General features: G+C 39.6%; 1 protein-coding gene across 1 annotated transcript; it reads left to right on the forward strand.

Moving 5' to 3' along the window:
• The first annotated feature begins 9,627 nt into the window (after positions 1-9,627).
• LOC146442619 (extracellular signal-regulated kinase 2-like) lies at positions 9,628-23,585 on the forward strand. Its single transcript, XM_085053783.1, has 13 exons — positions 9,628-9,751; positions 13,740-13,838; positions 14,087-14,116; positions 16,194-16,284; positions 16,414-16,544; positions 17,092-17,255; positions 18,180-18,319; positions 18,711-18,768; positions 19,288-19,425; positions 19,634-19,739; positions 20,151-20,436; positions 20,666-20,808; positions 22,081-23,585. Exons 1-13 carry the CDS (start codon positions 9,683-9,685, stop codon positions 22,279-22,281), a joined length of 1,656 nt encoding a protein of 551 aa, XP_084909909.1. The 5' UTR covers positions 9,628-9,682; the 3' UTR covers positions 22,282-23,585.
• Positions 23,586-23,774: the final 189 nt, after the last annotated feature.

A 23,774-nucleotide genomic window follows, 5' to 3' on the forward strand; every position in this document is an offset into this window, starting at 1 on the left:
GGGCGGAGCGGCGGAAAAGGGGATTTAAAAGGGCTGAGTGTTTGTGGTGTTTGTTATGTTTGGTTTAATTTAGCTTTCGGGGTTAGCCTGTGCTGGTTGTGAGGATGAAGTGAAAGGAATTAGGGAGTGTATTTACAAATAAATGGCTGGTGAAGAGAGGAATTGAGTTTTTTTGGTATAACAGTATTAATGTTAATATGTATCGTGATAACAGGATCGATGTTACCTTACCTTACCTGGTGAGGTAACTTGGATACTGAGAGAGAAAAGGAACAATGGGTAGGATTTCCATAGGAATTTCCCTAATTTGACTTATTAAAGATTGTGTAATGAACTAAAAAAATAGAGATACAAGAAGAAAAGGGGAATGTGTACTGGGGGGATGTGTATTAATTAGTACCTCTCAAGTACTTCAGCCAATGGGGAAAGAGAGGGAAATTTGGCCAGAAATTAGGATAAAAGAGGCTGCATTCTCTAGCAATTTGAATTTCTCTAGAAATTAGAATTTCCCTAATTTGACTGACCCAAGTAATGAACTACAAGAACAGAGATACAAGGAGAAAAGAGGAAATGTGTATTGGGGGTGTCTGTATTAGGTGGGATGTATATTAATTAGTACCTCTCAAGTACCTCAGCCAATGGGGAAAGAGAGGGAAATTTGGCCAGAAATTAGGATAAAAGATAAAAAAATAAAAATTGCATCCTCTAGCAATCTGAGAGACCCCATGGGAAATGCCCATGACCTCTCCCTTTATTCATGAATAAAGTTACAGGACTTTTCTGTCTCCTTTTTGGACATTGAAAGGAATAAGGGAGTGTCTTTACAAACAAATGGTTTGTAAAGAGAGGAATTGAGTCTGCTGGTGAGATAAGTTTGATACTGAGAGAGAGAAGAAGCAATGGGTGAGATTTCCATAGGAATTTCCCTAATTTGACTTACTAAAGACTGTGTAATGAACTACAAGAACAGAGATACAAGAAGAAAAGGGGAATGTGTATTGGGGGGATGTATATTAATTAGTACTTCAGCCAATGGGGAAAGAGAGAGGGAAATTTGGCCAGAAATTAGGATAAAAGAGGCTGCATCCTCTAGAAATTTGAATTTCTCTAGAAATTAGAATTTCCCTAATTTGACTGACCCGAGTAATGAACTACAAGAACAGAGATACAAGGAGAAAAGAGGAAATGTGTATTGGGAGATGTATATTAATTAGTACCTCTCAAGTACTTCAGCCAATGGGGAAAGAGAGAGAAATTTGGCCAGAAATTAGGATAAAAGATAAAAAAATAAAAATTGCATCCTCTAGCAACTTGAGAGACCCCATGGGAAATGCCCATGACCTCTCCCTTTATTCATGAATAAAGTTATCAATGAATAAAGTCTCCTTTTTGGACATAAAACTTTTGGGCTTTGTGGATTAATTTCCCTGACAAAAGGAATTTTCCATAGTGGAAATCAAAAGCTGTCACTGTAGGGAAAATCATGGAACAAAAATGCAGTGATAAAGGAGACAGAGGAGTCCTGCAGCTTTGCTGGAATAAAGGGAGAGAGTCCACTGCCTCACACACCCACGGGATTTTTTTTCTCAGGAGGTTTTGGAGGACTCAGCTTCCTTTATTCTAAATTTTACCCTCAATTCCTAAATTTTATGCCCCGAAATTCAGAACCTCAGGCTTGTGTTGACTCATTTGGCTGCTCCAGGAGTCAAACTGTCTGGGTTTTGTACCAAAGCTGCTGCTTGAATTTCGCAGAGACATTCAGACCCATTTCAGAGCCATTAACACCCAAGGGATTGTCTGTAAAGCCATTTGCACACATCTTTCCTGTCATCAGCAGCAGGCTCGAGCATTTGCAGTGGTTTTATTCTGTGTACAATCAGTTCTGTGGAGCAATGACTGGATATAAATAATATAAATACATACCACATGGTACACATGATTGTTTTCCTTGTAAATTGTAAATTTACTTGAAAATTTTCTCGAAGTGAAAAAAAAGATTTTCCATTGTTATTCTACACAACCACTTCGGTAGGAAGTTCCAGCTGTTGTTTTGGCATCACCTGAAACTTTAGAGGAAAAATAGGTTTATATTTTTAAAAAATTATATATATATATATATAAAAATTATATATTATATATATATAAATAATAAATAAAAATATAATATAATTTATATTATATAATATATAATATATAATATATAATTATATATAATATATAATGTATAATAATATAATATATATATTATATATTATATATTATATATTAATTATATATTATATATATTATATATTATATATTATATATTAATTATATATTATATATTATATATAATATTTTATATAATATTTTTATATATATATATAAATATATAAATGCATTTTTATCTAGAAAAATAAAATAGATTTATTCAGAGCTCTAAACTTCACTTGGTAATGAATTACAGAGGACAGCCTGCAGAAAAAGGAGGATCTCAATTCAGTACAGTAGTGATTCATCCTCCAAGGAAAAAAAAGAAAAATCTTACAAAAAAGAACAGCTACAAGCTTGCGTTATGTAAGTGAGATTAACCACATTTCCTTCATATCTTTCTTCATATTTGAAAAATATTTTCTTCAAATATTTGTGAACAATAGGCAAAGATAAATGAAGTTCTTGAGTTGGTCCTTGCACCCTTCTCACATAAACAGCATTGTAAAGGTGCAAGAACCTCAGCAAACCCATTTTTTAATAGCTAAAACATGCATTTTGTAGTTTTTGCATGGGATATATTCTGTTTATTAAGGCTATTGTGTAAAAAAGATTCTCAGCCACTGAAGGAGTTTCTGTGATTCTGTTAAAATTATTAATATTCCTAAAGTTTAGCAGGCCTTTGGGAGATTTTTGAAAAAGAAATTATGCTTGTGGTTCACCCTCAGTGTGTCCCCAGGGCCTGTGATGAGAGAATAAATGAGAGAATATGCATTGCAGTTTAATTTAAAATAGATAAATATTTTTAAATGGCACAAAGCTTGGTGCAGAAAGTGCAAAAAAAAATATATGAGGCACCAATCACTTAATTTCTTGTTGTCAGATAAATGCTGCAACTTGTAAGAAAAATCAAAGTCAAAACAATTGGGGAGTTTTTTCAGCATCAGACCACTGTAATTTCAATTAATTACGATTTCATTTCTGAGCTTCCACTCTTGAAATTGCTTAAATTATTTCTATTTTTAAGACCACAAGCATTAATTTTCTATTTTAATATTTGAGACTCGATTATAGGAAAGAGTTCAAACTGTGAAATGTATATTGGAACAAGAACTATCGATGTCTGAATATTTTAACATTGTTTGGAATTCTAACAAGTGCTGTCAGGAAGGCAGTTCTTGCTATTTAGGGACTTCAAAATAAACCTAAAGGCAAAGATAAAACTGTTTGAATAGTGAAAGTTAAACTGATAGAAATCAGGATTCTGCTTAGAATTAATTATTTTGCATTTGAACTCTCTTCAAGTTATCAATAACTTTCTCTTCCAGCCAACTGGGATGACATTTCCATGGAGATTTGGATTTTAGTGACTAACCCTGGGAATTTTGAAGACAGATTTTCAACTCTGGGAATTCTTCAGACATTCCAAGTGCTCCACCTGGAATATATTTGCTTCTTCAGGGTTTGAGTCATAAATCCTGAGTAAATGAGAAAAGAAAAAATGCTGATTAATATAAACTGACCGTTAATATCAACTGACAGTTAACAGAAATGTAGACTAGATGAAAAATCTTATTTTTTTTTCCCTACTAGAGTAGAATTAGGCATCAGAAAGTCTATAAATCCAGTATATTTGAGGTTAGAATCCAGAGTTTTTTGCAATATAAATTGGATTCTTTTACACAATGGTTACTATTTCATTGCATATCCTAAAAAGCTAGCCACTGGCTTTCACCTCACTTAAATCTCCTGAAAAATGTGACTTTCCAGGTGACACAAAGCAGGGAAGTAAGAGCAGCTTTCCTGAAATTTCTCCTGAAATTTAATAAATTTCTCCTGAAATTTAATAAATTTCTTCCTGAAATTTAATAAATTTCAGAGCCCTAAGGTTATTTGAGCAGATTGTGATGCACTACTTGTATGTAATAATGAATGGAGTTTTGTTATTATATAAACTCTTCAAGAAGTTTATATAAGAATAAAACACTATTTTTTAAACACTACCTTAACACTATAAAGTGAAGAGTAAAAAACCAAAAACCTGATCTTTATGCAGTTTTAACTATCTTATTTTATATAGTCTGCCCTCTTTTAATTTTCTTGTTTCCACATGTAAACGAAGCTGCAGGATTTGAAATGTCAGCATCAAACCAGATTTTCCAAATCCAAAACCACATTTTGAGTCCAACAGGGTGGGCACTGAGCAAAACTCAAATATTACATTGTGCAATTCATTATAAAGCAAAAATATTTGTGTTTTTGTGACCTAACTTTGGTATAACATTTACCATGTGAATCCATCCTTATCTCCTGACAATTATTTCTAATATCAGCATGTTATTTATATCCAAAATTTAAATATCAGCACGTTATTTATATCCAAAATTTAAATTCTCCAACCATCCATCACTTGTAGGTGTTGAAAAATTTCAGGTATTTTTGGTCTCAAGGTTTATCTCCTTCCAATGAAAACTTGTGGAAGAAACTGCCATTCTCTCTTTGCTATGAATATTCATACTTTCACTCAGGATTCCTTCAAGAAATTTGTTTTTATTGCACCATCCTGTGTCTTGCATACACGTCCAAGGAATGTCCCAGAGGAACACAATGTCACAAGTTCTACACAACAGAGGGCAAGGTGCCTTTTCACCCTGATCAGATAACTTGGGAACTGCTGGCAACACCAAGACATCCAAAATAACACGGAAAAATAATATCCAAGAGTGGGATAGGAATGGGATTCAAATGAGGAAACATTTCTGGAGGAGGTAAAGCTATGGATTGTGTTTCTACAGTAAGATCAAAAAACAGTTTGTGTGAAGAAATTGCTAGAAATGGGGATAAATTCTGCCCATTCTTATGAAATTCAAGCCCTGAAAACACCTTAGAAATTTAGGTTTTCCTATCAGGAAAAACTAAACTCCTCTCCAGGAGTAGAGCAAAGCAGATTTCTAAGCCCCTTATTCCTAGAACATGGGAAAGGATGTTTCTAAAAGATTTCTGCTTTTAGAAAACAAAACAAAACCACCAACAAAGGTGTTCGATTCGTTCTGTACTTCAGCAAGCACAAACTCTGTTATTCTTGCTTCACATTAAATTCTTTCCACTTGAGATTTTTTGGATTAATCCAATCCTCCAAGCTCCTTTCAAACAGCCCACAGGAACCAGTCTGCTCCAGTCTGTGTTTATGGAAGGCAAATTGAAGAGCAGCTACTTCATTTGTACCTCGGAATTTCCTGGCCTCACTTTTCGTTCCACAAAAGCATGCAGTTGCAAAAACAAGAGCCTGGCACGAGGAATTTTATTAATTATTTCCAGTACCACCATCAAAATGAGGAAAGAACTCTAATTTGTTTATACTTCACTCCTCAACAGAACAATTATTTATAATTATGCTCCAAAGTTCCTCCATTTGACTTCCTATCTATCAGAAAAAAGGCTGGGAAATCCTTTAAAAATCACTTTTTAAATTAGTATTTTCTACAAAAGCCTTGCAGGACATTGCAGTCCTTGCAGGACTCTTCGTTCTACAAAAGCATGCAGTTGCAAAAACAAGAGCCTGGCACGAGGAATTTTATTAATTATTTCCAGTGCCACCATCAAAATGAGGAATGAGCTCTAATCTCTTCATTCTTCAACAGAACAATTATTTATAATTATGCTCCAAAGTTCCTCCATTTGACTTCCTATCTATCAGAAAGAAGGCTGGGAAATCCTTTAAAAATCACTTTTTAAATTAGTATTTTCTACAAAAGCCTTGCAGGACATTGCAGTCCTTGCAGGACTCTTCGTTCTACAAAAGCATGCAGTTGCAAAAACAAGAGCCTGGCACGAGGAATTTTATTAATTATTTCCAGTGCCACCATCAAAATGAGGAATGAGCTCTAATCTCTTCATTCTTCAACAGAACAATTATTTATAATTATGCTCCAAAGTTCCTCCATTTGACTTCCTATCTATCAGAAAGAAGGCTGGGAAATCCTTTAAAAATCACTTTTTAAATTAGTATTTTCTACAAAAGCCTTGCAGGACATTGCAGTCCTTGCAGGACTCTTCGTTCTACAAAAGCATGCAGTTGCAAAAACAAGAGCCTGGCACGAGGATTTTTATTAATTATTTCCAGTACCACCATCAAAATGAGGAATGAGCTCTAATCTCTTCATTCTTCAACAGAACAATTATTTATAATTATGCTCCAAAGTTCCTCCATTTGATTTCCTATCTATCAGAAAGAAGGCTGGGAAATCCTTTAAAAATCACTTTTTAAATTAGTATTTTCTACAAAAGCCCTGCAGGACATTGCAGGGATATGCAGTGAGCATAAAAGGGATGAGTTTAGCTCCTGCCAGGTGTTTTTGCAAGCTCTGAAAACACAAAAAACCTGTGGCAGGACATCCCCCCAGCACGGAATGAATTATCTGCTCTGCCCATCAGCTGGTGCATAGCTCCAGGATATTCTCCCCCCCAGGTGAAGTGATGAAATCACTCAGGTTGTCACCTGCTGGTGAATTTTTCTCCCTCTCTGGCGCCAGGGGTAAAACTCTCAATAAACAAGTGGGGGTAAGAATACAGAATTCTAGAAATTCCTGACTGAGAGGCAGTGTTTTGCAAATTAAAAAAGCTACACGAATTTGGAGGTAGAAGCTTCTCCCTGGAAATGTGTAGGGAATTTCTCCTGCAGCTTGGATATGAGTTATGTGGTTATTTTCTTGAGAATTGAGAGGAAAAATTCATCAATTTGGTGGTAAATCCGCTGAATCTTAAGCTGTACTTTGCTAGCTGTAACATCATGCACAGGATTTTTTAACTATTAGTAGTCCCTTTTGGTTTATTCCTGTGTAAAGTCTCATGTCTGTTAGTTTTGTGTCTATTAATAAATAATTGACCCAATAAAGCTACTGCCTGCCTGATTTACCTAAGCTCTCATCTCCATTTGTAATAAAATCTCAATCACAGCTGGTTTTCTTTGCTATCCCTTCATCCAAAACCAGTCAGCAGCACTAAAATACTCTTTCCATGCTGAAAAGATTTCCTGAAGCTTTTCAAACTTTTTATTTTTCTGTTCTTCTCAAGGTGAACTTGAGTTGACCTTGTAGTTCACAAAATAGACTTGGGCTGCATCACATCCTAATTCAATAACTCAGTAGATTTTCAATAAATTCAATAAATATTTTCAATAAAAATATTTATTGTCAATAAAAATAAATATTTTCAATAAAAAATTCAATAAATTCAATAGATTTATTTTAAAATTAACTAGTTCACTTCCTACATAAAATCCCTGCTGTTATTTAAGTAACATGCTTTTTCAGTCAAATAGGACAGCACAGACTTGAACAGTCTTCTCCTCAGGATATTAAAACACAGAAGTATCTCCTGGACTGTTTAAAAGCTCACCCAGGAGAAAAAAAATACCAGAAATATCACCACACAAACCCAGCTTTAAAATTCATCATTTTTAACAATCTGCAGAATTTCACTACAATAGATTCTTCTCTAAATAAAATTGAAACATCAAATTTATAAAGAATTAGAAAGAAGCTCTTACAATACGAGGATTCTTCTCATCACCACCATCCACAGGACAGCAGAGGGCTCTCATCCCCAGAGTCAAGAACTGGCAGCTGTTGTATAAATCACATTTTAATCAGATTTAGGTGCACAAATCGCTAGTAAAACTTGGACTTGGGCAAGGTGAGAATGGAACCAGTGGTCTCAGAAGCAGCACTGCACCAAGCTAACTATCTGGGCTGCCAGAGAGATGAATTTTTTCCATAGATTGATACCAAGAGGTTAATGAACTGCACTAATTACAGCAGTAATTGTCACAATCAAGACCTGGATATTGGTTGCTGCTGGTAAATGCAAACACACAACTTTATGTCTCTGTGAAGAGGATAAGACAGATAAATGTATCCTATTAAACATAAAATAATACAGTCTAAAGTACTTAGCAAATCCCTTTAAATGAACATTTAAAACTAAACTGAATGCAGTTTCTTAAAAATCTTGGGCTGAGAGGGATAAGCCTCTCTGTAAGAGTCAGAATTCATTATTATATAAATATTCATTATTATATAAAGGAAACCTTCCACCCAAAATGAATGATGTCAGTGATGGAAGAATACATCAGTAATCCAAATCACCTAAGATGCCAATTCACTAGTAAAATTGAAGTCCTATCTCAAAGAAATATTGACAGTTATACGAGTCCATTACACTAAATCCACATGTATAATATTCTCTTAAAAAAAGAAGTCATGACAGAGTATATACTGAGTGCATCCAGCTTACCAAGTTTGATTTCAACCACCTAATTCCGATCAGGCTTCAGAAATCTTTTCCTTTCTCTACCTGCTGTAGAAAATAAGGAAAAAAAGCAAAATTACATAAGTATTAAGTCTGAGTGAAGAGTGTTGTATTAAATAAACTTTAGCCTCGTCAGAAAAGCTGGAATTGGGTGAGGAATCAAAACTGGGGGGGAAAACCCAACCAAGCATCATTTAATCTCAGCATGGTTAATTGGAAACGACTTTAAAGCTCATCCAGTCCTATCAACACCTTCCACTAGACCTTGAACACCTCCAGGGATGAGGAATCCACAGTTTATCTGGGAAATCCCATTTCAAGCCCTCACAGCAAAGGATTCCAGGATTTCTTTCCGACATCTGATGCCTGATGGGTTTTTGTCCTTTTGCATTATACTTTTATACCCTTTTTATATGCTTTATATCCTTTCCTATTCCTGTACCTTCACTCCCTGTATCTTAGCCCCACATGTTTATAATTCTTATACTCTAGCCTAGTTCAGAATTCTTTGGAGAAGACGAAACATCCCCAAAATCTCAAGAACATGAAGCACCAACCTTGAACAGAGCCTCATGCGTGGAACATGTTTTTGTAAACTAAATTTTAGCCTTTTTTGGGGAGAGGTAATTAGAATAAGGGGGAAATTACTTCATTTGTTAGGTGTCTTATTGGGGAATTTTAGATAGGTATGCTAATTGGTGAGGTCCATAAATTGTATACACGTAGTATTGGCTCTCTCTTTTTGTCGTGGTGCACCTGGAATCCTATTAAACCAAGGTAATACCCTTTTTCCTATACTGCAGTGTCTGCACCTCAATTTTTAGCGGCATTTTAAGCATCACCTTGAACACCTCTAGTGATGGAGCAGCCACAGAAATCCACTGGGAAATCTGGGAAAATCCACTCCAGGCTCTCACCACCCTCACAGCGCAGGATTCCACGATTTCTCCCCAACATCCCATCTAACTCTACCCTCCGGCAGTGAAAAACCACTCCCCCTCGTCCAAAACCCTTTTTCCAGCAATTCTGGAGCTCGGAAAAAACTACAATTTCGCCTTAGATTTTCTCCCTCAGAGCTCCCGGCTGAGGCGGTCACAGCGCCTCCTAGCGGAGCCGCAAGCAGGGGAGCTGCGCATGCGCGGCGCGTTCCCATGGCAACGGGCGCCAACAGGGAGGCGCCGCCATGAGCCCGCCTGAGGTGGAGCCGCTGGTGTGCCGCAAGTACGAGATCAAGAGGCGCCTGGGCAAGGGGGTGAGTGCCTGCCGGCGGGGGCGGCGTGTGGGAGCTGCGGTGGTCGTGGGAGCTGGCGTGGTTGTGGGAGTTGGGAGAGCTCGGGGGGCCTGTGTGGGGTTCAGGGCGCTGTGGGAGTTCCAGGCGGCCTGAGGGAGCTGAGGGGATTTTTGGGAGTTCAGGCAGCCCTTGGGAACTGTGTCTGTAGCTCAGGACACTGTGGGAGCTCCAGGAGAGCTGAGGGGATTTTTGGGAGTTCAGGCGGCCATGGGAGCTCTGTCTGTAGCTCAGGACACAGTGGGAGCTCCAGGAGAGCTGATGGGATCTTTGGGAGCTCCAGGAGAGCTGAGGGGATTTTTGGGAGCTCCAGGAGAGTTGAGGGGATTTTTGGGAGTTCAGGCGGCCATGGGAGCTCTGTCTGTAGCTCAGGACACTGTGGGAGCTCCAGGAGAGCTGAGGGGATTTTTGGGAGTTCAGGCGGCCACGGGAATTCTGTAACTCAGGGCAAATTGGGAGCTCCAGGCAGCCTGAGGGGCTGAGGAGCTCCAGGAGAGCTGAGGGGATTTTTGGGAGCTCCAGGAGAGTTGAGGGGATTTTTGGGAGTTCAGGCGGCCATGGGAGCTCTGTCTGTAGCTCAGGACACTGTGGGAGCTCCAGGAGAGCTGAGGGGATTTTTGGGAGTTCAGGCGGCCACGGGAATTCTGTAACTCAGGGCAAATTGGGAGCTCCAGGCAGCCTGAGGGGCTGAGGAGCTCCAGGAGAGCTGAGGGGATCTTTGGGAGTTCAGGCGCCCCTGGGAACTCTCAGGACACTGTGGGAGCTCCAGGAGAGCTGAGGGGATCTTTGGGAACTCCAGGAGAGCTGAGGGGATTTTTGGGAGTTCAGGCAGCCTTGGGAATTCTGTCTGTAGCTCAGGACACCTTTGGGAGCTCCAGGAGAGCTGAGGGGATTTTTGGGAGCTTCAGGCGACCATGGAACTCTGTAACTCAGGGCAAATTGGGAGCTCCAGGAGAGCTGAGGGGATTCTAGGGAGCTCCAGGAGAGCTGAGGGGATTTTTGGGAGTTCAGGCGCCCCTGGGAACTCTCAGGACACTGTGGGAGCTCCAGGAGAGCTGAGGGGATCTTTGGGGAGTTCAGGCGACCATGGGAATTCTGTAACTCAGGGCAAATTGGGAGCTCCAGGCAGCCTGAGGGGCTGAGGAGCTGCAGGAGAGCTGAGGGGATCTTTGGGAGTTCAGACGGCCCTGGTGTCACCGAATCTGCAGGAAAAAAGAAAAACCCTCCAACAACATTTTTAATGTTAGAGAGTCAAGGGGTTACTTTATTATCTGGCCAGGATGTTGTTCTGTACCACAGAAATCATCTCATCCACACACAGTCTGGCTGTGCAGAGAGAATCATTCCAGGATACATCATTTTTACCTGATTTTTCAGATATTTTATACAGTAAAAACACATAGCAAAGCATTGGGTCAGTATTCATTGGTCCAAAGTTAAGCAAACCCCACTATTCAGTCTCTCATTGGATCTGAATTTCTTCACTTCTGATGCTAATTAGATTCTTCATTCTTTAATTTTTCTTATCAGTTATTTCCAGGCCAGGATGTCTTCAGCCCTGCTGGAGGTGATCTGGGGTAGCTGTTTGTGATAAACCACCATGTCCTGGGGATTTTCTGTTAATAACCTTTATCTTTCTGGTTTATTTTCCTTTATTTTTTCATATTTTGTTATCCTTCTGGTTATCTTCGGGGTCACTCCCAATCTGTTGATATGCTGAGTCCACCAGACCTCACCTGGGTAGAACAATGCCCTGAAAATAAACCTAAAATTCCTTTTCTCGGGGTAAAGACAAACAGAACCCTTTGACTAAAGTTACACAAAATTTTTAACCTGATTTATTTTCCAACACTGGGAGCTCTATCTGTAGCTCAGGGTCCTGAGGGAGGTACAGGTGACCCAAGGGAACTCTGACAGGCTGTGAGAGGTCAAAAGTAAATAATAAAATGGATCTGAGTCTCAAATTACATTCTCCCTGTGCCTGCCAAATCCTTCTATATTTACTGTAATAATTTATTCTAGTCAGATCATGCTGCATCAAGTCTTATCTTGTCCATGAAATGTGTTTTTATACACGAGCCAATGGTAATTTCTAAGATATTTCATAAGCCAGGCTCTAAACCCTCCCCATTTATCTGCTTTTCTATTCTGGCAGCTCTTTGTCATCATTTAGTTGTGTTAATATGAGTATTTAGGTGTTTCCCTCATTATCAGAATCAAGGAAAAAACTGTATCTGTACCACAAATGAGACTGAGCCATCATCATTTGCAAGTATCACAATCATCCAGAATGGGGAAAACTCAGGTAGAAGCTCCTGTTGCCTTAACAGACAACACAGCTTTTAATTGAAGGAGGAAAAAAAATGTTTAATGTTGGAACTGACAGTGCTGTGTTAGTGGTTGGACCTAAAAATTGCTTTTCCAACCTCAGCAATTCTGGGATGCTGTCACTACAGACCTTGGCAAAAAGTCTCTTTTCCATCCTTCTTACCAACCCCCTTTCAGTATTGAAAAGTATTGGAAGTATTTCAGTATATTTCAGTATATTTCAGTATATTTATATCAGTATATTTCAGTATATTTCAGTATATTTCAGTATATTATTTCAGTATATTTCAGTATATTTCAGCATTGAAGGAGCACAGTAAGAGGGCATTTTCCAACCTCAGTAATTTTGGGATGCTGTCACTACAGACCTTGGCAAAAAGTCTCTCTTCCTCCTTCTTACCAAGCCCCTTTCAGTATTGAAAAGTATTGGAAGTATTTCAGTATATTTCAGTATATTTCAGTATATTATTTCAGTATATTTCAGTATATTTCGGTATATTTCGGTATATTTTGGTATATTTCAGTATGTTTCAGTATATTTCAGTATATTATTTCAGTATATTTCAGTATGTTTCAGTATATTTCAGTATATTATTTCAGTACATTTCAGTATATTTCAGTATATTTATTTCAGTATATTTCAGTATATTTATTTCAGTATATTTCAGTATATTTATTTCAGTATATTTCAGTATATTTCGGTATATTTCAGTATATTTCAGTATATATTTCAGTATATTTCAGTATATATATTTCAGTATATTTATTTCAGTATATTTCAGTATATTTCAGTATATATTTCAGTATATTTCAGTATATATTTCAGTATATTTCAGTATATTTATTTCAGTATATTTCAGTATATTATTTCAGTACATTTCAGTATATTTCAGTATATTTATTTCAGTATATTTCGGTATATTTCAGTATATTTCGATATATTTCAGTATATTTCAGTATATTTATTTCAGTATATTTCAGTATATTTCAGTATATTTCAGCATTGAAGGAGCACAGTAAGTGAGCATACCTGGAACCACTTTGGGTGGGAAGGGACCTTAAAGATCATTTTTTATCTTCGTTCCACCCCCTGCCATGGACAAGAACACCTTCCACTAGCCCAGGTTGCACCAAACCTTGTCCAGCCTCTCTGTGCCAGAGCCTCACCACCCTCCCAGGGAAGAATTTCTCCCCAAAATCCCATCTAATCCTTCCCTCTGGCACTGGGAAGCCATTCCCTGTTGTCCTGTCCCTCCATCCCTTGTCCCAAGTCCCTCTCCAGCTCTCTTGGAGTCCCTTTAAGCACTGGAAGGACTCTAAAGTTTGCCTGCAGCTTTCTCTACTCCAGGCTGAGCAACCCCAACTCTCAGTTTGTCTCCTGAGTAACTCCTTAGCCTTTAGAAAAAAGGATAATTTCTCTTTTTTCCACCTTCCTGGTGATCATCTCTCCTTCCAGTCCCTCTTTGAATACATTCTGCTTCCACTGCCTAACCTGTGTTCAGGTGTTTTTTCTTAAAAAAAAAAATTCATGGGCTGAGAGGAATAAGCCCAGAATTCTCAGAATTCATTATTATATAAATATAATTCTATCAGGACAAGCTCACCTCTCCATGCTTCTCCCCAGGCCTATGGCATCGTCTGGAAAGCGATTGACCGCCAGACAGGAGAAACAGTCGCTGTGAAAAAGATTTTTGACGCTTTCAGGAACAGAACAGATGCTCAGGTGAGAGATTTTTTATGTGTTCTGAGGTGTGGTGGGGATTCTGTGGGTATTTTCAGGAGTTTTGTCTCTGAGGGATAATAATTATGTATGTAAAAATACAGTCTGCAGCTGTATTGGGATAAAACCAAGCAATAAATGTCAAAAGCTCTAGAATGTACAAACGAGGAGTGGATTGAACCCTGTCATTGAACTGTTCTGCCATTCTCTTGAGGTGATAATAAAACTGTTTATTCTTTTTTTTTTTCCAGAGAACATTTCGAGAGATTATGTTCCTGCAGGTAATGTCCATGTTCTCCCTCTTCTCTGATTTTTTATTGTCTCTGATGTCCAACTGTTTTCTTCCTGCTGTTCCCTAAAATGCAGTTGAGAACTCTTTTAATTTCTTTTCTGCACCATCTTGGTTTCAAGGAGCCTTTCAGGGTGAACCCACCTGAATGAAAACTCCATTTGGGGTTTTTTTTTTTTACTCTTTCCCCATTTTTAGCAATGTGTCTGCTGCAGCATCAACACATTGACTTGTACCTTTTGTCACTTTTTGCTTCTTTGTGGATAGAAATTGTTTTTCTAACATTTTAACCACCAAGATTGGAATTGGGGATGGAGTGAGAGAGAGAATTACACACCAAAATTGTTTTTCTCCATCACACTGTAAGCAATTTAATCACTTCAAATAATTGAAGCAAAACAAAAAGGGAAATTCTGCAAGGAATTCCTTAAGATTACTCTAGTTTTGGTATAATTTACCTTATCAGTGACATTCCAATTATCTCTCCACTCCTCCTCAGACTTTCCATGTGCAAACATCAATATTTTCAAATAATCTTGTTGCAACTTGTGGTTTTCTAAGAACACAAGTGAGGCAAAGCTCACAGAAGAGGAATTTCCTAAGACTGCCAAGTTTAAGTAAGAGAGAGATGACTTTTATTTATTTTTTTTTTACTTTTTAGTCATCCTTAACCCTGAAATAGAAGCTGCAAGCTTTGAAGGAGTTTTTGTTTTGTTTTTTTTTACTTTTTAGTCATTCCTTAAGCCTGAAATAGAAGCTGCAAGCTTTGAAGCTAAATATCTAAACAATTCCTCAGAAGTGAATTACCTGTAAATTAGATCATCTCTGGAAGTGCAACACTCCTGGAGTGGATGGGTGGAGGAGAAAAAAAGCTTATTTTTCCTGAAGGAAAGGAGGAGTCACTTGGGAAGTTAATACTTCCATAATTTATGGAAGTATTAAGTGCTTAATAGACTTCAAGAATTTTAGTTTCCCCTCTTGTTTTAAACCTCTTTCTTGATCTTCAAGACTGAGGGATCAGAAAGAAAAACATGTGAAAAATACTCTGTTATTCTGAACCTTCTGTTTGTCTAAATTTGTTTGTGTATAATAATTGCTTTGTTCAATCTCTGTTTATCACAAGGTCATTTGATGGACTGGGTTACTGTTTCATATTAATTATCTATTCATATTAATTATCTATTATTTTAATTGAGAAGTTGCTGTAGAATCTGGAGTGTGAATGATTCTCTGATTCTCTGGTCATTTCTTGCAGGTTTTTGCTGTTCAGTGTAGCTGCAGATCTGCAGGTGCATTTTAGGCCAATTTGAAAATGTCATTTTGGTATTATTGTCATTTGTTCTTTAGTTTGAGATTAACAGAACTGGCCCTGACAAGTTTTTTTCCATGGTAATTATTTTTTTTTTAGTACAGATTGAAATTTTTTCATGACTTTCTGTTATCAGTTCCAGGGCAAGGCAGTGTGAGAAAGTGGAATTTTCCTTTTTAAATACTACTCAACTAACACTGTCAAGATTGATCTAGAATAATATCCCCTTTTGGGTAAAAACCTTCTTTAGATTGTTTGGATGAGAATTGTGATTATTCTCCTCAGAATGAAAACTCACTGCTTTTTGAGTGTTTTCACAGCTTGCTGCAGGTGAATTTGTTGTTTTGTGACCTTTTCTGGATGTTAAAATGTTGATCTGATCTCAGATCTAAATGTTTGGGGTTTTTTTGTTTGGGTTTTTAACTGTGAATGTTGATCTATTTTGAATCCCCAATAATTCTTCAGTAGGAAATGTGAGGTGCATAAAGGGGACTGGATTTTATTATAAATGGTATGGAGGGAGTTTCAGAACTGATGTCTCAGTCAGCAGAGATTATTTTTTGGATGAACTGACTGGTTTTATATTATGGAACAAACTTAAATCCATTTTTAAAGTTCATTTCAGAAGAAGCCTAATGGAGGAAACAGCACTTTAATATTTGTTCTAGACAATAACACCCATTGAAATAGGTTATTTTTCCTTTTTATGCTTCACAACCAAACCACACCATTTTGACAGCTGGCTTTCTTCCCTCTGCAGGAATTTGGGAAACATCCAAACATCATCAAGCTGCTTGATGTCATCCAAGCTGAGAATGACAAGGACATCTACCTCATCTTTGAGTCCATGGGTGAGGCTCAGCACTGCAGCAGCACCTCAAACCCAACCTCTCTTAGGAGTTATCCTGATTTAAATGACTTATTCCTGACACTACTGATATCTCCTGATGTAAATCTATTCCTGCTGTGATATATTCCAGACACAGATTTACATGCTGTGATTAAAAAGGGGAATTTGCTGAAAGACATCCACAAGTGTTACATTCTCTACCAGCTCCTGAAGGCAACCAAATTCATCCACTCAGGGAATGTGATCCACAGGGATCAGAAGGTACTTTTCAGTCCTGGTCTGTATCCTTCACTCCAGTTTGCTGTTGAATAAATGATAGAAAAAATCTGAATAAAATCCCAGACTGATTTGGGATGGAAGGGACATTCAAAGTTTCCATTCCCACCTGCTGCCATGGACAGGATCACTCTTCAGGTTGCTCCAAGCCCTGGCTTTGGATACTTTCAGGGATGGGGAATCCACAGCTTCTCTGGGAAATCCATTCCAGGGTCTCCCCACCCTCCCAGGGAAGGATTTCTTCCCAAAATCCCAACCAAACTCACCTTCTGGCAGTGGGAATCCATTTCCCCATCGTGCTGTCCCTCCATCCCTTGTCCAAAGTGCCTCTCAAGCTCTCCTGGAGGCCTTTAAGGTGCTCTAAATTTTCCCTGGAGCCTTTTCTCCAGGGAAACACCCCCAGCTATCCCAGCCTGTCTCCATAGGAAAAGCATGCAGAAATATCCAAGTACAAAAACCCTAATAATAATAATTATTATAATCTGCTATTCAAAGATTAAAAGCCCAATGAACTCTGCTGTGTTCTCTCCAGCCTTCCAACATCCTGCTGGATGCCCAGTGCTGTGTGAAGCTGTGTGATTTTGGCCTGGCTCGGTCCCTGTGCCAGCTCAGTGAGGATCAAACCAGCCCTGCCCTGACTGAATATGTGGCCACCCGTTGGTACAGAGCCCCTGAGATCCTGCTGGCCTCTCCTAGGTGAGGGAAGGATGATTTCTTCACCACTTGGCAAATTTTTTTATCTGAAAGCCTTCAGTCTGCTTGATTTTCAATATCACCAGATGCAGTCACATTAGCAATTTCCTCAAATACACAATTCAGCTGCAGTTTTGCAACATAAAAACCTCTCCTGAACATGTTCATGTCCTTCCTGTGTTCTTGGAGTGTCAAAATACATCCATGAGCAGTTCATTGTCACCCTTTCTCCTCCCACCAAGCTGATTTTTTCCTCCCTCCAACCAACAACTTGCTTGACAACTTCCATTTTCCAAATGGAAACAGTGGCTTTTGATAGAGCTTCAGGAAATAGTCTGTAATCAAATGTTAAACCAGCTGCTTGTTAGTCAGGTTGAGTCCTTTTTTTTTAAATTAAATATGAAAAACCAGGAAAGTGAATAAATAGATGCTGAGGTAGTATCCTGAATTTTAAATGTGGATGTTTTGCAAACCATCCTATACCCACTGTTTGGCATTTACTTTGCTTAAAAACATAATTTTTAACTTATTATAACTGCTTTGTATGTACCTTATGACCAAAGCCAGTTGTTTCCAAAGAACATTGTTTATCTTCATTCTTGATCATAGGAAAAGGATATATTACCTTGTTCTGGCATTAATTTTAATATATTACTTTCTTCTGGCATTTCCCTGTAATATATTTCCTTTTATGGTTTCTTAGACTAGACTTTGAGTAGCATAAACTCCTTTCTGTTCCATGCTTGCCAGTCTGACAATTCCCAAATTTTATTCAATTTAAAGTTCAAACCTGTGAGCATTTATATCTGAGAAGTCACCAAGCATGCTTTCTAGCAAAAGAAATCAATGTGGGTGATGTGAATACCAGGAAATACAGGAAAATAGTTGCTTGATTTAATCCTAACTCTATTTTATTCCTGTTTGTAGTTACACTAAGGGTGTAGACATGTGGAGCATTGGTTGTATCCTCGGAGAGATGCTGCTTGGAAAACCTCTTTTTCCTGGAACATCAACCATGAATCAAATAGAGCAAATCCTGAGGGTCATCCCTGCTCCATCCCCTGAAGGTAGGATGGAAAAGGATCTAGAAAAGGGGTTGAGAGTGGAAAAGAGCAGCCTGGCTGGGTCAGGGAAGAAAGTATCTTTTATTTATTCTGATACTTTTCCAAGGAAATTAAAGACTTCCTTATGAATGTTATAGGAAAATAAGAAATTGAGATATCTGGGTGCTTCTGCATCTGTGGCTATGAGAATGCAAATTCATGAAATGCATGATTAATAAGCAGGAATTCAAAAATCAGCTTAGAAAATCTGTAAATATTCCATCCCCCCTTCCACAGACTGAGTTTTATGAGGATAATTTCCTAGGTTAATATCAAATATTGCCTTTCCTTTCTAAACTCTGCAGCTCAGCTAATCCTCATCTTGGCAATAACAGTGTCTTTTTTCCTATTGCAGATATTTCTGCTCTGCAGTCAGAGTACAAAGCCTCAGTTATTAACCACATGAGTTCCAGGTAAGCTTGAGGTGTTTGTGAGTCTCAGATCATCTCATGTAGGACTTGTGGAATTATGGAATTACAGAATAATTCCATAATTATTTTGTGGGTGGGAAGAGACCTTAAAGATCATCTCATCCACCCCCCTGACATGGCCAGGGACACCTCCCACTAGCCCAGGTTGCTCCAAACCCTTAAACAGAAATTACTTGAAATATGAGTAAGATTTGGGGCTCAAAACTGATTTTTCAAGATCCTTTCTTCATCACTCTCACAATTATATTTAAGATTTCAAAATGCAGAACCAGGTTTTTAAACTGAATGTTCCTGTGATCTCAGGTGTAGATTTGTGGGATCATGGGGCTGCAAAGGGATGAGCTTTAAGGTCCTTTCCCAGCCAAACCATTCTAGGATTCATTTTTTGAGAGTGAACTCTGAGCTCTGCTGTCACCTTGATGTCATCCCCAGAACTGTCATTCCTCCATTCACTGAGAATTGGGACACTGACAGCTCACATCATTGTTTTCTGACTTGTAGGAAGAGGGTAGCATTTGAGGAGATTTTCCCATCCTCTACTCCACTGCCTGCCTTGGATCTGCTGAAGAAACTTCTGGTATTTAACCCTGAGAAACGCCTGACAGCAGAGGAGGCTCTGCAGCATCCTTATGTCAGCAGGTGAGAGTGTTTGGCTTCCCCTGATGTTTTCTGGGACATTACAAACCTACTCTTGGCCTAAATATTTTTTTAAATGCATCACAGAAAGAATGGCAAAGCTAATTATTTTCTCCAACCCTATTGACAGGAGATTGTTTTACAGTCCTGTTTAAACTTTAATAATCTGCTTTCAGTCAGCAAATTGCATGATGTGTTCTCATTTCCTCAGATTCCACTGTCCTGCCAGGGAACCCTCTTTGGATTATGATGTGATCCTTCCTTTGGGTGATGATGTCCAGCTGTCTGTGGCAGAATATAGAAATAAATTGTATGAGGTACTTTCATATTTCCCCAAATCCTAATCCTCCAGGTAACCTGCAATTCTTGCACACACTTTACACATTCTGTCACTGTCTTGTTTTTGTCTTGCCCTGGGCTTTCCATCCCTGCTGACACAATTACACCTTGGTGTCTGATCAGCCAGTTCCAATCTTTGAGAGACCTTTACATCTTAAATTCCAAAGAAAAATCTCAGGGGAAGACTGGCTTAGAGAGAAATACATTATGCTGGATTCAACAGTCAGAGAATCACAGACTCAGGTTTGGGTTGGAAGGGACTTTAGAGATCATCTAATTCCAAAATTATACTTTTTTCCTACCCAAATTGCAGATATTTATAAGTATTCCTCTTACAAATATGACATTTTGTTGCTGCATGAAGTCTAACCAGCTTTTCCATTCTGCAGATGATCCTTGAGAAGAAGTCAAAGAGCAAGGACCAAGGAGAAGTCAAGGAGCAAGAGCAGAGAGAAACCATTCAGCTGAGCCAGTCTGAACCCAGCACACTTCTTCCAAATTCCAGCTCAGTCCCTGAACCCACCAGGAAAAGCCAGCAAGAACCAACACCTCCTCCTCCAAACCCTGGAGCCACAGCTGGACTCAGCCAGAGCGAGGATTTGGCCAGAAATGTGTGTCAGAAATCCCAGACTGGTGGGACAGTGTACAACCCCATCACACACACCACTGTGCAGAGTAGGTACCACTCTCCTACACCAGGGTGTAACCCACCTTGTGGGGAAGAGAGGAGGAGAGAATGATGGAAAAGAAATGGAGAAATGGATGGTAAAATGAGGGGGTGAAAGTGTGGGAGGGAAATGACATAAAAACAAAACACTGCTGGATGAGTGTTGTCCCTGCCTCAGCCAGTGTGTCCTGTGCTCTCCCAATTTTCCTCCTTTCTCTCATGTTTTCCCTTCTGCAGGAAATGCAAATCCTGGTGCTGGGATCAGGAACTGTTCTGCACCTCCACCACAGTCCAGAATCCCCAGCAATGGGAAACCAGGGAGACAAACCACATTGCCAAACACCAGGCTCTCCCCCACGAGTGTGCAGAACCTTTACAATGTGAGTAGCTTCACTTCCCACCCTTACCTGTGGTGACAGCAACTCTGGAAAGCTGGAAAATGTCACCTGCTGGTGCTGGTGACAGCAGCAGAGCATGAGCCCAGGTGTGCCCAGGTGGGTAAGAGGCCAATGGCACTTGATTTGTACCAGCCATGGTGTGGCCAGAGGCCCAGAAGTGCCTGTCCCCTGTGCTGGACTCTGCTGAGGGACCTCTGAGGGGCTGCAGAGTGTCCAGAGAAGGGAACAGAGCTTGGGGACACTGAAGCAGCAGCAGTTGATGTGGAGAAAAAGAGGTTCAGGGAGGATCTTCTCACTCTCTGCAGCCAGGTTGGGTTCTGCTCTCAGGGAATGAGGGACAGGATGAGATGAAATGGCCTCAAGTGGTTCCAGGAGAGGTTTAGGACCTGCAAAGGGCTGTGCAGCCCTGGGCAGTGGTGGAGTCCCCATCCCTGGGGAGATACAACACCATGTGGATGTGGCACTTGGGGACATGGGTTAGTGGTGGCCTTGGCAGTGCTGAGGGAGCAGCTGGACTCAGAAGGCTTTTCCAAGCTCAACAATTCTGTGATTCCATGATTCTGTGGTTCTAATGGATTGCTGTTGCTGAGCTGTGAAGATGTCAATCCTGTCCTCTCTGCTCCTCCCTCTTCCCTATCCTTGGCCATGCTTCCTGCAAAAATCTTTACCCTCACAGGGTTCTTTTAAAACCTCTTTCTCCTGCTTTTTTTACCTTCCTGAGCTACCTGCTGACTGCTGGCACCTGCAGAAGGGATCAGAGGAAGCTTATGGCAGAGGAAAAGTATGGAAAGAGGCACCACAGATTGATGGAATCACAGAATCACAGACTGTTTGGGCTGGAAGTGACCTTAAAACTCATCTCATTCCATCAGGGACACCTTCCAGTAGCCCAGGTTGCCAGGAACTTTCAAGCATGTCCAGTAGTACACTTGCAACCCACCTTTCAGCCCCTCTGCTTTGAAATCCCTTCCAAAACGTTTTGAAAGTGAGAGAAGCCATTTATTCCCCAAGGTGGGATTGTGGAGTTTGCTGCTTGCAATGACCAATGCATTTGGAAGAATCTTTAGGGAATTGTGACCAACTTTCTGTGGCAGGAAGAGCAGAACAGGGAGAAGATCAACCTCCACATGCCCTGAGTTTGTGTTGATTTCCTGAGAGGATAATGCTGACCAAAGCCAAACTCATATCCTTTTTGCATTCCAGAAAGCTAATTCCAGCTTATTAACATCTCTTGGGCTTTTCTTTCTCACTCAGAATCCCAGAAATCCCCAGTGTCACAGCAAAGATGATCGTCCCCTTCTGAAACCCAGCAAAAAGATGTTCCAGATCACTGCAAACGTGGGAGCTGCAGGAGATCCCAGAGCATCGATGGGCAGCTACTCCCAGGCTTATGGAACCATCAGTAAATCTGCACTGCTGAGCCTTCCAATAGCAAAAACCTCCAAAAAACCCTGAGCAGTGAAGGTGGAGATGTTTTCCAGACAGGTGAAGTACAGCTCATCCCTCAGCCCCTGACTAAGCAAGGGCTGCAGGGGAGAGCAGAATAGGAGGAAATGAAATGCTTTGTTCACTGCAATGAATATATTCAATGTCCTCCTTTCCTCTGGACAAACCAGCAGGAAAGGGAAATCCAAACCCTCTGCCTTCCAGTCTCAGCAGACAAGGACACAGCGTGTGTCTCACACAGTGAATGCTGTCAGGTCATGCTCCTTGTTTGAATTACTGCAAAAAAAAATCACAGAAAACTGCAATATTCTCATACCTGAGTGGTTTTTTAGACATATTCAGGGACCAGGGGAACCTCCTGAAGTTCAACAGGGCTGAGAAAATGCTGAGGGCTTGAACCTCTCTGCTCTGGAGCCAGGCTGGGAAAGTCCAGCCTGGAGGAAAGAAGGCTCCAGAGAAATCTTAGAGCCCTTTCTAGTGCCTAAAGGAGCTCTAGGAGTTGCTGGAGAAGCATTTTGGACGAGGGATTGAGGGACAGGACAAAGCAGAATGGCTTCCCACTGCCAGAGGGCAAGGTTAGATGGGATTTGGGAAGAGATTTTTCCCTGTGAGGGTGGGGAGGCCCTGGAATGGATTTCCCAGAGAAAAAAAAAACCCAAAAAGCTGTGTCTGTTCTATCCCTGGAAGTGTCCAAGGCCAGGATGGACAGGGTTTGGAGCAACCTGGGATAGTGGAAGGTGTTCCTGCCCATGGCAAGCAAGGGTTGGGATTGGGTGACCTTTAAAAGGTTCCTTCCAACCCATTCTAGGATTTTTCAGCAGTCTGCATAAATGGTGGTTATTTTTTTTTTCCAGCAGAACAGGTAACTGTTCTCTGAAGACTTATCTCTTCACAGATAATTTTACAGCACTTCACTGATTTCTCTGACTCTTCTGGGGTAGATGAACAGAATCTCTTGTGGTCTGGTTTTGTTAAAATCAAGATGAAAAGCATCTGAAATACAGGTGGCTTCTTCTACAATATTTAACAGCTTCTCTCTAGTGTGTCATATTGTAAATATTGTAATAATAAATACTTTATATTGCACTGCAGAAAATCTTTGTCTTTCAAGTAGCATTTGCTGTGTTGAGAAGGAAACTGCCTGTTGGTAGGGCTGTCTTCTTCAATGAATAATTAGTCATTTTGTTTTTGCTTTCAGAAAGCAAAGTTTCATGAGATACTATTGCTGAGCCATCCTGAAGGTGTTGCCAGTCTACAGTGGAAACTTTATAGTCCTGTTTCAATGATAATTTTGGATACATTTTCCTCATTAACTTGAAGTTCTTGTCTCTGTCCCTGAAGTTTTTCTCTACCTGTGATAATTGATTGTTTTTCCAATTCCCCCCCAGCTCTCTCAGCTGCTCCAGACCTGTCATGAACTGGAGTTACACTGTCAAGGAAACCACTACCACTTAGTTTTGTACAATAACAAAGACTTCTTTTTTTAAAAAAAAAGACTTCTG

This window comes from Lichenostomus cassidix, chromosome 2, assembly GCF_008360975.1.
Source record: "Lichenostomus cassidix isolate B80296 chromosome 2, HeHo_3.0, whole genome shotgun sequence".
In the NCBI taxonomy this organism is placed as follows: Eukaryota; Metazoa; Chordata; class Aves; order Passeriformes; family Meliphagidae; genus Lichenostomus; species Lichenostomus cassidix.

Bases quoted from the DNA above. Each gene is read 5' to 3' on its own strand.
- LOC146442619 (XM_085053783.1), top strand. From the start codon at position 9,683: ATGAGCCCGCCTGAGGTGGAGCCGCTGGTGTGCCGCAAGTACGAGATC. The intron at 13,839-14,086 runs GTGAGAGATTTT...TTTTTTTTCCAG, and splicing joins GGAACAGAACAGATGCTCAG to AGAACATTTCGAGAGATTAT. The intron at 14,117-16,193 runs GTAATGTCCATG...TTCCCTCTGCAG, and splicing joins GAGAGATTATGTTCCTGCAG to GAATTTGGGAAACATCCAAA.